General features: G+C 39.3%; 1 protein-coding gene across 1 annotated transcript in view; it reads right to left on the bottom strand.

Moving 5' to 3' along the window:
- Window positions 1–6,338: 6,338 nt before the first annotated feature.
- The window catches only part of NMI (N-myc (and STAT) interactor), a 20,310-nt gene continuing 9,797 nt past the window's right edge, over window positions 6,339–16,851 (bottom strand). Inside the window, exons 4-8 of the mRNA XM_011987840.1 lie at window positions 14,792–14,954; window positions 11,728–11,834; window positions 11,454–11,640; window positions 7,566–7,672; window positions 6,339–6,751 (exon numbers count right to left, since the gene is read on the bottom strand). Of these exons, the coding sequence (XP_011843230.1) occupies window positions 6,569–6,751; window positions 7,566–7,672; window positions 11,454–11,640; window positions 11,728–11,834; window positions 14,792–14,954 (747 nt within the window). The 3' untranslated portion in view covers window positions 6,339–6,568. The remainder of the gene's footprint in view (window positions 6,752–7,565; window positions 7,673–11,453; window positions 11,641–11,727; window positions 11,835–14,791; window positions 14,955–16,851) is intronic.

Consider the following 16,851-nt stretch of genomic DNA (forward strand, 5'->3'; position numbering starts at 1 on the left):
TATCAGTCCCTCTTTCCAGCTGCATCCCTACCATCCTCATCCAGTCTCCATCCTCTCTAGCTCCTCACTCCAATCTTGCTACCACACCCAGAAGGATCTTTTTAAAATGTAAATCAGATTTGACTTCTGTTTAAGCACGTCATTGTTTTCATTGCTTTCACCTGAGCCACAATGACCTTGATCCTTTTTTTCTGGCCAGATCTCCTACCACTGCCATGACCCTCTGCTGCAATCACAACAAGCTATCAGCCTGGGAGTTTTCCCTGACCTACGTACTGTGTCCCTGCCTCAATAGCTCCGCCCTGATCTTCACTTGACTGGCTCCTGCTGTCACTTGGGTCTTAGCTACAATAATGTTGGAGGCCGAAAGATTGAGGGTGGTGATCAACTCAGTATACCACTGAAGGCTGTATGAGTAAACAGCAAACTGTTCTCATAAATGCATAATGTTGGCAAACTGACAAACTGAGTATGCCACCCAGAAGGAATGCTGAGGGCAGTCACGCCCCCTCAGTCTTTCAGCTTCCAACACAGTAACCTCTCTTCAGAAAGACTAGCTCTCATCACCCAGTCTATCTTCCTTGTTAATCATTATTCCATCACCCCATAATACCATCTTAATAGCCCTGGCCCCTTTCTGAAAATATCTTTATATATTTGCTCATATTGAATGTCTTTCTTGCTTTCCCTAACTCGTAACTGAAGTCTCCATTCTCTTCCAGAAAATGATGAGAGGTCTAGGATTAGAGTTGGGAATTCAGGTCAACCTGTCTGTGCCATCGAACATGACCTAGAGTAACCTTTAATCATATATGTGCCAAACTATTCCAACACCCTTGAAGAAAGAGGACTCCAAATGTGGCCAAATTATTTTAGCAGCATATTACTAACTAGAACTGCATCAAAGAAAATCTTTTAACATCTTATAGCCCTGATTATAAGGCCTCTTGCCTCACTGTACTTTTCTGTCTTGAAGCTTTAATAAAATCAAATTGGAGGACCTGACGCGGTGGCTCATGCCTGTAATCCCAGCACTTTGGAAGGCCGAGGTGGACAGATAACGAGGTCAAGAGATCGAGACCATCCTGGCTAACACGGTGAAACCTCGTCTCTACTAAAAATACAAAAAAATTAGCCGGGCGAGTTGGCACACCCCTGTAGTCCCAGCTATTCAGGAGGCTGAGGCAGAAGAATCACTTGAACCCGGGAGGTAGAGGTTGCAGTGAGCCGAGATTGTGCCACTGCAACCAGCCTGGGCGACAGAGTGAGACTCCGTCTCTAAAGAAATAAATAAATAAAATCAACATTTCCCTGAACATTTTTCATTTGTGATACCAAAAAACTAAAGCAAAACCCATTACAGGATGTTTCACCTGTATCTTGGTAATTACTTATTTTCATAAAACCCTGGGATGTGTTATGAAAATTTCCAAAAATAGAATAAAGAAAACACGTTTAGGTAAGTCGGATTCAGTGCTGAAATGGAGCAATGAGGTAGTCCTTGGTTACACTGTTAGTGAAAGTACAAACCAATGCCTACCTTTCTAGTAAGCAATTCTGGCCTCACTTAACAAGATCCTTAAAAGAGTTTTTCATCCTTCTGCCTTTCAACCTAGTAATTATCACCTTGAAGTAAGGTCAGAACTGCAGAAAATGACTTATGTACCAAGACATATAAGGACTTATGTACATCAGAATATTTATAAGTGTGAAGAAATTAGAAACAACCTCATTCCCAACAATAAGGAAGCAACAAATAGCATAGGATATATGGGTATATTTACAGCATTAAATGTGATGTGGTTAGGGGGGAAAAAAAAGAATGGAAAGGAGAACACAAAAATATTCACCATTATCTCTGGAGATGTACTTTTGGCGATTCTTATTATCTCCATTATACTATGTGTATTTTTCAAGATTGAGCATCTTTTCTTTTTTAATACCAAGCAGGTATCATTAATGCTATTCTCCATACAGTTTTGGCTTTCTGCCTTCCAACCATATGGTAAGAATGAACATCCAGGCTCCTTTATGGTTGGGTAGGTCCATATGCTTAGTTCTGAGTTGTGAGTGGAAGTGACAAGTATCATTTCTGGGCCAAAAATTTAATTACCAGTTAAAGACCCTGCAAAGCTCTTTTCTTCCTCTGGCATGACATCTAGCAGTAGTAGAGATGGTGGCTGCCATGAGCTCGGGTCCTTAAGTGTTTACCATGAGCAGAGCTCTTTTTGTTGAACCATCAATGGCCATGTAGCTTGAGGAAGGAATAAATGTGTGGTGTTTTAAGTCTCTGAAATTTAAAAAGATTTAACATTTAAAAATTTTAAATTTTAAACATTTTCACATCAGCATCACATAGCCTATTCTGATTGATACAGAAATTGGTATTCTGAAGTAGAGTACTACTATGGCCAAGAGAAAAACACACAATCCAAACACTACTTGAAATACATGGCTTTGGCTTAGAGGCCAAGTGGCAGGTAATAAGAGAATAGACATCAGAGATTAGAAGGAGGTGACCCACATTATGTAGTATAAAAGTACTGTGTAAAACTGTCATGTGATAGCTTGGAAAGCAGATAATGTACCTAATTAGTTTGTGGTTTTGGGAGGTTTTTTTTTTTTAAGTATGGGAAGCAGAAAGTTACTAGCATTTGTCTGTTATCATTGAGTGCATTTAACAAAGTAATACAAGAAAGAAATGACTTCAGACAAGAACTGACCGGTTTGAAAGCAGGAATGAAAGGGAATAGAGAAAATCCAGAAATGTGAACTTCCAACTTATGGGGTTGGAAGAAACATTTCTCATTCCCAAATAATAAACGATAAAACCAAGAAACCTGTTGAATAACAAAGACTGATTAGAACTCCGGTTTATGGCGGGGATCAAATCAAGGTGTAAATCTCTAGATTAAGATCTCTCAGAGTGAAAACACCAATTAAGGTTGTGGAATACAGTAAACCCTTTCAATGGGACAAAATAGCTCAAGGAAATGAAAGCAAAAGTGTGGCCTGATAGACCCAAAGTATTTGTAATTAAATGAGGAGAGTGAAAGAAGCATGAGGCTAAGAAAGCAGAGAATAGTAGCAACTCTAAAAAGTAAGTCTAGAAAAGAACTGTGGATGTGTAAGCTTGCCGGAATAAAATAGACAAGATGCCTATTGAGTTTTTCCATTTTACCAGCTAAATAACCACTACTCCAGACTAAAGAGAACATGACTGTTCAAAACTTTAATAATTTTGGTCACAAGCATTGATCATAGGAAGTGCACTAGGGAAGCTTTTCAGATTCCAAGAAGAGATTTCAAATGCCCATTCTAGGTATGGCCAAGAAGAATAATGGAAAAAGGAAGAATGTTCAACTGGGAGGCGGAGGTTACAGTGAGCTGAGATCACACCACTGCACTCCAGCCTGGGTGACAGAGTGAGAATCCACGTCAAAAAAAAAAAGAAGAAGAAGAATGTTCAAGAGCCATAAGGACAATGAGCAGGAGAATTCTTAGAGAATGGAATCAGAACCTAATCCAAATTCCACACCCTTGGAGTATGGAGCACACATCTACTGAATGGGATTTCAGAATTGCTTTGGCCCAGTGACTGCTGTGTGTCTCCCATTCTTTCCCCTTCCAAGTGTAAGAGTTTATTGCAATTATCTTATTCAAGTTCCACTACTCTATATTGGATGCGTGGGGGTCTCTGCATAAAGAGGAGTAACATTCAGATCTGATGTAGAGCACTTAGGATTCATGCACTTTGAATTTAATATCACGATTGGATGGAACTTTTTGCTTTTTGTTTTGCTTCCTTAAGGATGAGATGACTTTGAGTGTATTTTGTGTGAGAAGAGGAATGAACTAAATATTGGTGGTAAGACAGGTAGGACAGGTAGGATATGCTGGTTATTATTCTGGCTCAGAGATATCTGGTTCTCCTAACTTTTGAAAAGACAGAATTTCCCAGTCATCAAATATATATTTAGATTTAAAAGAGAGATATATAAGCATATATATGTATATATTTACATTTTAAATAGAGATAGGGTGTCACTATATTGCCCAGGCTGGTCTCGAACTCCTGGCCTCAAGTGATCCTCCTATTTTGCCCTCCCAAAGTGCTGGGATTACACAGATGAGCCACCGTGCCCAGCCCAAGTCCCTCCTATTTGAATAGGGCCTTGTGACTATTTCTGACCAACGAGATGTGAGAAGAAATGACAAGAAGCACTTCTGGGTCATAGCATTTAGTTGCTAATACAAGACTTTCCAGATTTCATGTTTCCTCCCTCTCCTCCACCTCCATGATTCTTGTCTCAAGATGGAGTCTCTAAGTGATGAGGATAAACACAGTCCCCCTGCCAACCTGTGCTGGATAGTCAGCACGGGTAAGAATTGTTTAGGCCCATGAGGCTTGGCAGGTTGTTTGTTACCATGGCATTACCTAGCCCGTCCTCCCTGATAAATCAACAAACAGCAAGAGGAACTTGTAATTCCACATATGTATCTATCTGACTTATCGTATTGGCAATATCTGGAGTTAGCTCATCTCGGACATACATGTGAAGGCCCCTTTCTTAATATTCAGTATATTAAATAGTCAATATGTACTTTTGGTAAGTTTTCAAAGACAGCTGTCCTTCTGTAAAATCTCTAAAACTCTAGGAATAAGCAGGAGAGCCAATACTTGTTTTCTGACATCCAGCCAGACTGCTCTTGGGTGAGGGGGAAAGGAATCCAAAGGAAAAGTATCATTTCCTAAGCTAGAAATGTTCATCAAAAAACACATACGAAAATTTAGAATTGAATTATCAATTTTACTGCCTGAAGTGGCCCCCCCAAAAAACAAAAGTGACTATTTCAACTTTGTCCTAAATAAATATTAACATAAAATTCTTCCTGGTAGGCAATCTGCCACAGACTATCAACAATGTCTTCTGTGCCTATGAAACTGGCACAATGGAAATTAAAAAGGTACTTTAAAGTTTTCTTCTTACTATTTTTGAGAGCTTTAAATAGTCATTCTATTTTAAAAAAATAATAGACATGAGGGATTTGTTTAAATGGTAAACATGAAGATTTATAAATTGTAGTTTTTAGGCACCATCTCTCATTCCTTAAAGGTGAAAATCAGTACTCCTGAGAATAATATAACTCTAAAAACTAAAAATGAAACATCAGAAGCAAAACTCGAGCTTTTCCTTTTGTTTGTTTTAGATGCCAGGCAGCATTCAATAGGTTTAGAACCTTTTCTGAAAGCCTTTCATTTCTGCCAGCGTTTTAATATGAATTTAATTCTGCTGCCAGCTCTTCATGAAACCTACCATGTCAGAATAGAAGTTGTCCAAAGGTTCTTTTTTTCCTTTTCTTTTTCTTTTTTTTTTTTTTTTTGTTTGAGACAGAGTCTCTCTGCAACACCCAGGATGGAGTGTAATGGCGCCATCTCAGCTCACTACAACCTCCGCCTCCCAGGTTCAAGCAATTCTGCCTCAGCCTCCCAAGTAGCTGGGATTACAGGTGCCCACCACCATGTCCAGCTAATTTTTGTATTTTTAGTAGAGACGGGGTTTCACCATGTTGGCCAGGCTGGTTTCAAACTCCTGACCTCAAGTGATCCGCCCACCTCAGCCTCCTAAAGTGCTGGTGGCGTGAGCCACCGCATCCGGCCTAAAAGTTCTTTACCAAAAAGACTTTTACCTTCTCTGAATAGGAATCTTTAATTTTATCATTAAAGTTTCTGCAAGTTTTTAAAAACAGTGAGATGCTAGTAAACTGGGTCTCTTTCCAACTAAACCTTAAGCCCTTGGAGGGCAGGTACTGTGTTTTTACCTCCAGGCATTCCCCAGCATCGAGCATGATGAGTGATGAGTCACTAACTTTGTATTTACCTCTCTCTCCATGCCAAGGTTTTCAAACTCTTATACCAACTGTTTCCATTGTAAGTGCAAAAGAAAGAAAAAGCTAGTCCTTTACGAGCTCTATTTGGAGAGGGGATGGCTTGGAAGGAATCAAGGGACACATGGCACTTGAGTGAACAAAAATTCAAGAAAAAGACCATGCTCAGCTCTGAGAACCTTTAGAGTGGTGGAGTGAAACACTACACACAGTGGGAAATTGTTGCTCTTGGAGTCCTTCGAATCTTCAGTTGAGTTTACAGGAATCACAAACTGCTGAATGTAACTGCCTTTGTTTTGGAAAATGTTAAGAGTCAAGTCTGCATATTGGTGGGCATGGGGCCACAACTGAATTGGCCCACAAGACCATAACAGGATAAGCCAGCACTAGCAGGGGACATCTGAATCACTTAAGGTTGATTTCAGCAGACATGGCACCAATACACATAATCTATAAACAAAACCTTTTATTACAGTGCATTTATTGTAATTGAAAACATGCAGCAAGCACCATTTGAAACAACGAAGATTCAGACACATGGAAATAAGTTTTGTATCTAAAAATAAATGGATGATAAAAATTAAAGTTTTCATTTTTTTAAGGGAAAGCATATTTATTTTTGTCAAACATTTACAGTAATCTGCGTTAAAAAGCTATAGTTTTCATGATTCTGTTAAGTCTATTCTTCAAAGTATGCTATGTGAGGTTGATCTAGAGAACACTTGACCACATCTACTTCTCCACCTCCATTCTTTGCCCGTTGAAAGTGAATGTTAATTAAATCCTCCACACTTTCTTCATCCATTTGAATGCCTTCCATTCCTGTCAGAAGCACTGTCCTCTTAGATGTTCCTGAAAATATCTAAATAGGAAAAACAATGATAAATAGAAAGATTTCTGAGAGCTTTGAATTACAAAACTTTACATTCATAATCTGCTTAATATTTTGTACTTTATCTTAGAAGAGACAAGAAATCTTAGGAAGATTTTCCAAGCAAGAGAATATCCAAGTCAGATCTGAGTTTTAGAAAGAGAACTCTGATGGCATTATGGAACATAGAGGAAAGGGGGGAAGCTCTGGGGACAGTTTTAGAAAAAGAACTCTGGTGGCATTATGGAACATAGAGGAAAGGAGGGATGCTCTGGGAACAGAAAGACCAGGTAAAGAGGTAGTCAGAAGCGGAGCTGGCAAGATTTAGTGACCAAATGAATGTTGGAGGTGAAGCAAACTGAAGAGTTAAGTGAGTTCTAGCTTTTAAGTCAGTGGACTAGGTAGATGGTGGTACCATTGGATACCTGAGAAGGAAGAGGAAAAGGCAGCAGGTCTGGGATACAGATACTGAGTTCAGAGGAAGTAGGCAGGAATTCTTTCTCATGCTCACTGACAGCAGACACATGAGAGAAATGCAGCTATGTCTCCATGTACAAAAATAAAAATTGTGCCATTATCTGAGTAATTGCAGTTTTTTAAATTGTATACTAAAGTACAGTTTTGCATTAAAACACTCCTTCAAAAGACAAACTCATTTTGCACTAAGCAAAAATGAAGTAAAGAAACCATTTGGCTATCCCTCATTGATAAGATTAATATAGTAACAGACTCACAACAACTTTATTTTTTGTGGGGTGGGTTTGGGCAGTAAGTTCTCAAAATGAGAGAAAAGAGATGACTTTACCTGATACTTTCTCAAGTGTATTTCTGTGTATGGAGAAACAGTAACTCTATGGCAGGTTTGATTTATATAAAGAGGATATTCTTTCTTTTTCAAAATCTTGTCAGCAACTAAAAGCAAAGCAAAAACAATATTTGTCTCTTTTATATCATAAACATTTTTAACCAAAGTTAAAACTTCCTTCAAAAAGAACACTATTACAGTAAATACTGAGTTAAAAGATTAATTTTTAAGAAATTCTAAAACCCACTTTGAAGACTTCACAGTACATAATTTTGAAAACTACAAGACCAAACAATAATGAGGTTTAAAGGCTTCATTCCATCTTGAATTATTCACTGCAGTCAATCAATGCACAAAGGGTTGCAATGTCCTCAGACAGATCTACTTTGAGCTACAAAAAATACGATAGTTTTTTGCAGAAAGTAACCCACTCATCTAACAAGACTGGAATGTTTCCCAGTTTCTCAAAAGCTATAAGTGAAAACTATGATTAGAATACTATTAAAAAAATATTTTTTTCAATATATTCAATAAACTTAAGTAATGATGTTAACCAAAGCAGGGAGGGGACTCAATGTCATCTAGAAAAGCTGAAAGGAAATAAAAATTCATCAGTTTTCTACAACACAAAGAATAGTCTATTTTTTAGCAGTATTTTTGTCTCCTAGAGGGATGAAAGGATGTGTATCAAGACTGTAACGTGTAACAGAAACAGTTCTTAGGAATATCCAACCATCTTTTTTATGACTTTTCTCACTCATCTACCTTGGATCAATCAGCAATACGGTACGATGATTAAGAGTGTAGGCCCTTATTGGCGAGGATATGGAGAAATTGCAACCCTGAGGCATTGCTGGTAGGAATGTAAAATGGTACAGCCACTGTGGAAAACAGTATGACAGTTCCCCAAAATATTAAAATAGAACATGATATGATCCAGCAATTCAACTTCAGGGTATATACCCGAAATAACTGAAAGCAGGGACTCGGGCAGATACTTGCTCATTAATGCTCAGAGCAGTATTTTTCACAATAGGCCAATAGGCAAAAGGTGGAAGTAACCCAAGTGTCCCCCAACAGATGAATAGATAAACAAAATGGATATATAAAATACACACACACACACACACACACACACACGGAGAATATTATTCAGCCTTTAAAAAGGATGAAATTCTGATACCTACCACAACATGGATGGACCCTGATAACATTATGCTAACCAAAATAAGACAGACATGAAACGGACAAATATTGTATAATTCCACTCGAGTGAGGTACCTAGAATGGGCAAATTCATAGCAACAGAAAGTAGAATGGTGGTTACCAGGGGCTAGAAGAAGAAGTAATGGAGAATTATTGTTAAATGGGTACAGAGTTTCAGTTTGGGGTGATTAAAAAGTTCTAGAGATGGATAGTGGTGATGGCTGTACAACATTGTGAATGTACTTAGTACCTTTGAATTGTATATTTAAAAATTCTTAAAATGGTAAATTTTATGTTATATATATTTTATCACAGTTTAAAAAAAAAAAAAAAAAAGAGTACAGGTCCTGAGTCAAATAGTCCAGCTTCAGTCCTAGCTCTGCTACTTATGAGCTATGTGGCCTTGGACATGTTGCTTGACTTCTTAAAGTCTCAGTTTCCTTTTCTGTAAAATAAGCATAATTACAGTAACTACCCTGTAGATTATTGTGATGAGTCAGTAAGACACAGTTTATGAAGTATCTGGAATATTTATCTCCAGAATACCTTCATATCCTTCAGTAGTTACCTATAGGATCACCTATAACCTGCAAAAGTATTCTTCCCCGTCTGGCTAGATGTAACCTCTAGGAGAGCATCCCCAGATGGACACAGGTTCCATAGCTAGTACTATCTCTCACAGTAGAGTTATAAATTGCATTCTAGTTTATTTTATTTTATTTTATTTGGTTTTTTTTTTTTTTTCAGACCGAGTCTCGCTCTGTCACCCAGACTAGAGTACAGTGATGCAATCTCGGCTCTCTGCAACCTCTGCCCCTCAGGTTCAAGCAATTCTCCTGCCTCAGCCCCCCAAGTAGTTGGGACTATAGGGGTGGGACAGCACATCGGCTAATTTTTGTATTTTTAGTGGAGACGGGGTCTCACGATGTTGGCCAGACTGGTCTTGAACTCCTGGCCTCAAGGGATCCACCCGCCTCAGCTTCCCAAAGTGCTGGGATTACAGGCGTGAGCTACTGCGCCTGGTCAGATTTTTTAAAATCCAAGATACAGACAAACTAACAGCAAATAGGCTAAATGAATATAGGAATTTGGCAAATTAAAATCTGGATGCTTGACTATGGAAATTTCCACCAAGTTACTGTTAATTTTCAAGACAACATATTATGGTAGCCCTCAAGACCCCTTCCTTTTGTAGCTCTCCCTAACACATCCCACCAGGATGTCCTAAACATCATCCAAAAGCTCAGGTCAAAAATGCACATTGGGCAGGGAGCAGTGGTTCACGTTTGTAATCTTAGCACTTTGGGAAGCCAAGGCGGGTGTATCACTTGAAGTCAGGAGTTTGACACCAGGCTGACCAACATGGTGAAACCCCGTCTCTACCAAAAATACAAAAATTAGTCAGGCATGGTGGCATGCACTTGTAATTCCAGCTACTCGGGAGGCTGAGGTGGGAGAATTGCTTGAACCAGGGAAGCGGACGTTGCAGTGAGCTCCGATAGTACCACTGCACTCTAGCCTGGGCAACAGAGCAAGACTCTGTCTCACACACACACACACAAAAAAAAGCATATTGATATTGTTTTAATGTGTCCAAAGAAAGACCTGGAAAGACACCGAAATAACCATAATGAACTAAATAGTAGGAGAAAAGGAAGTTTGAGAAAATGTCTTTTTTTTTTTTTTTTTTTTTTTTTGAGACGGAGGCTCACTCTGTCACCCAAGCTAGAGTGCAATGGTGCAATCTCGGTTCACTGCAACCTCCACCTCCCGGATTCAAGCTGTTCTCCTGCCTCAGCCACCCAAGTAGCTGGGATTACAGGCGAGCGCCACCACACCGGCTAATTTTTTTGTATTTTTAGTAGAGACGGGGTTTCACCATGTTAGTCAGGCTGGTCTCAAACTCCTGACCTCATGATCTGCCTGCCTCGGCCTCCCAAAGTGCTGGGATTACAGGCATGAGCCACTGGGCCCGGCTGAAATGTCTCATTTTTACTAAATGTGTGTTCTGTATTATTTCACCCTCTTTAAAAAAGCATGTATTACTTTGTCATGAAAAAATCTAATCCATCAATTTTCTTTTTTAATTTTGTTTTTTGAGACAGTGTCTCACTCTGTCTCCCAGGCTGTAATGCAGTGGTGCAATCACAGGTCACTGCAGCCTCGACCTCCTGGGCTCAAGTAATCCTCCCTCTTCAGCCTCCTGAGTAGCTGGGACCACAGGCATGCACCACTATGCCTGGCTATCTTGGCTCACTGCAACCTCCACCTCCCGGGTTCAAGCGATTCTCCCTGCCTCAGCCTCCCGAGTAGCTGGAATTACTGGCACCCGCCACCATGCCCAGCTCATTTTTGTCGTTTTAGTTGAGATGGGGTTTCGCCATGTTGGACAAGCTGGTGTCGAATTCCTGACCTCAAGTGATCTGCCTGCCTCGGTCTCCCAAAGTGCTGGGATTACAGGGTGAGCCACTGCACCCTGCCTATCTGCAGCAATATTATTGTTCCTAGCACTGTCCCTAGAAATAATTTCCTACACTCTACTATTTTATAAGATGTTTTAAAATCCCCAATTATCATGCTAATACATTCCAAATAGAAGTAGTAGAATAGGAATACTTTCAGAAACAACAGAACATGACTGAAATGGCAGAGCGTCTGTTAACCTTCTACACCCTTGAGTACCTCCAGTCTCCACGAACGTGATGACCGCACTCCCGGACTGTCTGTCATAGTCCACGTGGTCCACCTCTCCACCTCCATTTCGGGACTTACAAAAGCTCAGCTCTAGTTTGTCTCTCATCTGATCTTCAGGCAGTGTGTCAGGAATTTCAGTAACATTGATTTTCATTTTAGAAACTTCTACATAAACCTGGAAAATGATTTGATGTTCAGAAATATGGATAAGAGAAGTGCCTATGATGAACAGAAATCCAAAAAATTTTAATCATCCTGTTACCTGGAATCTGACTCCTGAGTTTAATGGGACAGGCTTGGCCGTAACCTCCAGATTTACATCTTTTATCCGCACCTGATGTTTACTCATGCTTACCACATTTTGGGCAACTGAAAAATAATTCGGGAAGGAAGTATTAATTTCCAATATTTTAAGAATTGTTATGCTTTTGGTTTAAGAACAAATTATCCTGAATATTTTTAATTTTCTTTAATATTAAAGAGTCTAATTTAAAAAATTTGGCAGGGGGTGGTTCCAAGTGATAATGGTCTTGCCACCAAAATAGAATATATATTTTGGGGGGTCAGGGAGAAGGGGGACCGGATCTCACTCTGTCACTGAGGCTGGAATGCAGTGGTGTGATCATAGCCCACTGTAACTTCAAACTCCTGGGCTCAAGAGATCCTCCCACCTCAGCTGCCAGAATAGCTAGGATTACAGATACATGCCACCACGCCTAGCTAATTTTTTAAACTTTTTGTAGAGACGAGGTCTCGCTTTGTTGCCCAGGCTGCCCTGGAACTCTTGGACTCAAGTGATCCTCCCACAGCAGACTCCCAAAGTACTGAGATTACAGGCATGAGTCACTGCTCTTGGTTCCAAAGTAGAATATATTAATGTCAAAGTACATCAGCAAAATCACAATGTAGAAGTTCTCAAGTTCTAGATTCACCTCATAAGATGAATCTTTTATCTCTTAAGAGATAAGCCTAACGATCTTCCAGAATTCATATATTACTTCAGCTCAGCCACATACCCTTCCTTCCACTGTTAACCATTACCAGAGGATTCCTCTAGTACATTAATGCACAGCCAGAAATTCTCCCATGTTCAGTAAGCTGGGAAAACTTTCATGGCTAAGTGTCATTTGTACAATTAGTCTTGATTTTACTTAACCTTATCATTTGTTACTCCTTCATGTTACAAGCACTAGAGCAATATATATTCATTTTCTTTGTCTCCTCAAAGATTACATGTTAAAGACTACATAGGCTGGAATATCAAAGAGTGAGTCTTTTTTTCTGTCATACTTAATGATGAATTTCACTTTTGCAAAAATACTCTTGAAATCATTCTTTAAAAAGTTGATAGTCCTGCTATATTGATCACAAAGCCGTCAAGTCTAATTTACCTATGCAAATGGGAGCAGTTTAGTAAAATGCTAAAAGTCACTAGCACTCCAAAAAGCAACTCTATGTCAATTAAAAATGTGAGTGGGCATTTATTTTTAATTGTGTGGCATGAGTTTATAACACTTCACTTGTTGATATTTGGGACTGCTATTCCAATGTATCATGAAAATAAGTGACATTCACTCTCTGTCTTATAAAATCTCATATGTGTTTATGACAACCAGACCAGATGGCACCACATCACAGCTGGAGGAAGAGAAAAAAAGGGCCAGAAGGCAGGGCTTTGGCCATGTGGGAATTCAACTCAATGTACCAAAATATGACTCTATAACTTGGATGATGGTTTTTTGTTATTTTGTGTTTTTGTGTTTTTTTGCTAATGACAACAGACAGTAACAGAAAATATCGATGAGTAATACTCAGATGATCCTCTTTCCCTCCCACTCCTCCGCAAACCCCCAACATCTGGTGATCTGATGCAGCTGAGAGGGACCTCTTGTGTTTCAACTTTTGTGACTCTGACAATCAAGAGCCAACTCCTACTTAATTGTGTTTCAAACCTATTGCTGTCCCAGGAGATCGGGAGCTCAGAGCCTCGTCAAGGGTAGAAGCAATGATGTAGGTGCTTCTTTAGAGAATTCCATTTCCAACATTCCCAGGAAATTGCTGTGCAGAAACCCTGCCTCCCAAATCGTCATTGATATCTATCTTTTAGTTATATCCCATTTACCAGGGACAGTCACCAATATGAGTCCTGAACTCCTCTTCTACCTGTAGCAGTAGCTCCAGGGTGAAGGAAAACACACTGGCAATGTATGTCTTCTACATGCAGATACTGACCTGCTGGACATTTATTTTCAGGCTACAGTGGTGCACCAGTTGTCAGGAAACATGGGTTATAGACTGTCAGAAAATGAGCACTGGAAGGGCTGGGAACACCATCTGGTTCCTCACCACATAACTTAATAAAAGAACAAAGGCCTGGGCTGGTGGCCTACCGAGAGAAATACTGGCCCAGTGGAAGTACATGAACTCTCAGGGTTTGGCTCTCAGCTCTGCAATTAACTGTAAAGACTTTAACCAAGTTACTTACCTTCTTTAAGTTTCTGTTTCCTTATCTGAAAAAGTCCTAACATGTAGCAGTAATAACAACTACCATTCATTAAGTTTGTATTAAGTGTCCGACATTGTGTGAAGTATTTTATCAACATTTCTCATTTAATACTCAAAGCAGCCTCATGAAGTAGGAACTACCATGAAGCACCTGTATAAAACGCTGAGGTTTATAAAGAACCCATCCCAAATCATGCTTCTAGGAAGGGACAAGGCTGGCACTCAAAGCCAGATCCTCCCCATTCAGGAACCCCCAGCTCTGACTAGGGGCCCTCACCATGGCAGACTTAGCAAACATCAGGTCTCATCCGAAATCTCTAACTCCCAGGCTCTTTCCATTCGTCGGCTATGTGCCCTTAGGTAAATCACTTAAACATCCTCAGAATCTGTTTTCTGGGCTCTGCCATGTCTATATTTAAAGTACACAATAATAACTATCCTATCCTCCTACATTTATGGAATTGTGTGAATATAAGATGTGATAATGTTTCTGAGAACTGTACAAGCTCTACTACCTTGATATATTACTATCATTATTTGGAGGTAGCATGTGGAGTAGAAAGAGGCTAGTATTGGACATCATCATAACACCTGGATTTAAGTCCCACAGTCATGGCTTTCTGAATAAGAGATCATATTCAAGGCACTTGTCTCAGAGTCAGTTTTCTCATCTGTAAAATGGGAATAATCATACCTGTCTCCGAATGTCACTATGAGGATAAGAAATAATATAAGCAAAGTAATATTAGCGAAGTAATAGCTAAATGTCTATGACAGTGCTTTCCAAATAACATCGTCATATTTTTTAACATTAGTCATACCTTCTTCTTTTTCAAAGGTGATAAGTGCTTGTCCCTTTTGTAGCTCATAAGGAACTTTCGAGCTCACTTGAAATGAAAAGGAGATATTTGACAACTGGCTGTCATTCTCAGGAGTTTCAACTGATAAGAGTTTCATCTTTGTTTCAGGAATATCCTCTTTAATCTAATCCCAATGAAAATGTTTGATTAAAATCAAGACAAGAAATAACTTAAGTTCTTCTAATGATAATGTAATTTGGTCAACCAATAATTCATTCCCCACTGATTTTAGAACCTTATAGAATATTGAGTATGGTCTTACTTAACATCTTTAGTAATTGCTTTTTCCCATGTAAGTACTCAGTAAAGTAATCAAATGCTGATCTTTTAATATCATTTCACAGATGAAATTAAAAATACATAATCCTCTCACTTTTTTCTAATCAATGTTTAAACTGTCAATATTGTATGGTGTTCAATTCTAAAGCCTACATCATTCATGTAAATAAGGAATTTTTAAACAAGTGTCAATAACAGACTATCTCAAAAGGAAGTCATTAGATAGCATGTTCAATTTTGCTGCAAAGTATGAAATATAGTGTTGGGTATAATATGGTATTTCAAATCCAGATAATTTCATCCAAAAAGAAAGACTCCAGAATTAGATAATTTTATTTATTTATTTATTTATTTAGAGACAAAGTCTCACTCTGTTGCCAGGCTGGAGTACAGTGGTGTGATCTCGGTTCACTGCAACCTCCATCTCCCAGGTTCAAGCAATTTTCCTGCCTCAGTCTCCCAAGTAGCTGGAACTACAGGCATGCGCTACCACACCCAGCTAATTTTTGTATTTTGTATTTTCAGTAAAGACAGGGTTTCACCATGTTGGCCAGGATGGTCTCAATCTCTTCACCTCATGATCCACCTGCCTTGGCCTCCCAAAGTTCTGGGATTACAGGCGTGAGCCACCACACCTGGCCTAGAATTAGATGATGTTAAATTTATCAAATTTACAAATTCCACCTTCCCCAACACCTGCCCATCAACTTTTTAACCATTACCACAACTTAGGTTCATAAAAAACGAGAAGGGACAGTATCAACAAAAACTGTAACCTGAGGCTGGGCAGGTGGCTCACACTCGTAATCCCAGCACTTTGGGAGGCCGAAGCAGGCAGATCACCTGAGGTCAGGAGTTGGAGACCAGCCTGGCCAACATGGTAAAACCCGTCTCTAATAAAAATACAAAAGTTAGCTAGGCGTGGTGGCAACCGCCTGTAATCCCGGCTATTCAGGAGGCTGAGGCAGGAGAATCACTTGAACCAGGGAGGTGGATGTTGTAGTGAACCGAGATCGCACCATTGCACTCCAGCCTGAGCAACAAGAACAAAACTCTGTCTCAAAAACAAACAAACAAACAAACAAAAAAATTGTAACCTGAAAGATAAAGGCAGGTGGTTATACTTAGCCGCTTAGAATTATTGGGATTAACAGATTTGTATAACCACACATAAAAGCACAAATGAGCTAGGTGCTTGCATTTCTATTTCCCATGGTTATTTTACATGCTGAAAATGACAGAGATGAGAAATATTCAGTGAGTCATTCGATTTAATCTTACATTTATTCTTTGCCTGTACACATAACTCCAGTGGAACTTCTGATTACGGTAAGGCTGACATCAAAACAATCTACAATGTCTGAGAAAAGGCAGACTGTTACCCAATAATGCAGAAATACCCAGTATATGCTGAGGAACCAAGGCCTTTCTGAAATTAGAATGAGAAAGCTCGATTCTATTTCTGACCACACTGTGACAGAGCAAATTCACTTCAGCTCTCTGATCATGGGTTCGCCCTGCAAAGTGGGTCGACTAAGGCTGGCTGGTTTCTAAAGGCTCTCTGGGTTGTAAGACTGCATGATTCTAGCTCCAGTCTGAGAAGTAACCAGAATCTTAACAGAGTCTTCTGCAAACACCCATCTCATAAACACAGAAAACCTCACTTCCTGATATTCAATATCCTATCTCCCACTTCAGAAACAAAAAGTGTCAATGTTTTAATTTTTTTTTTTTTTTTTTTT

Source organism: Mandrillus leucophaeus, unplaced genomic scaffold (genome assembly GCF_000951045.1).
Source record: "Mandrillus leucophaeus isolate KB7577 unplaced genomic scaffold, Mleu.le_1.0 Scaffold318, whole genome shotgun sequence".
Lineage (NCBI taxonomy): Eukaryota > Metazoa > Chordata > Mammalia > Primates > Cercopithecidae > Mandrillus > Mandrillus leucophaeus.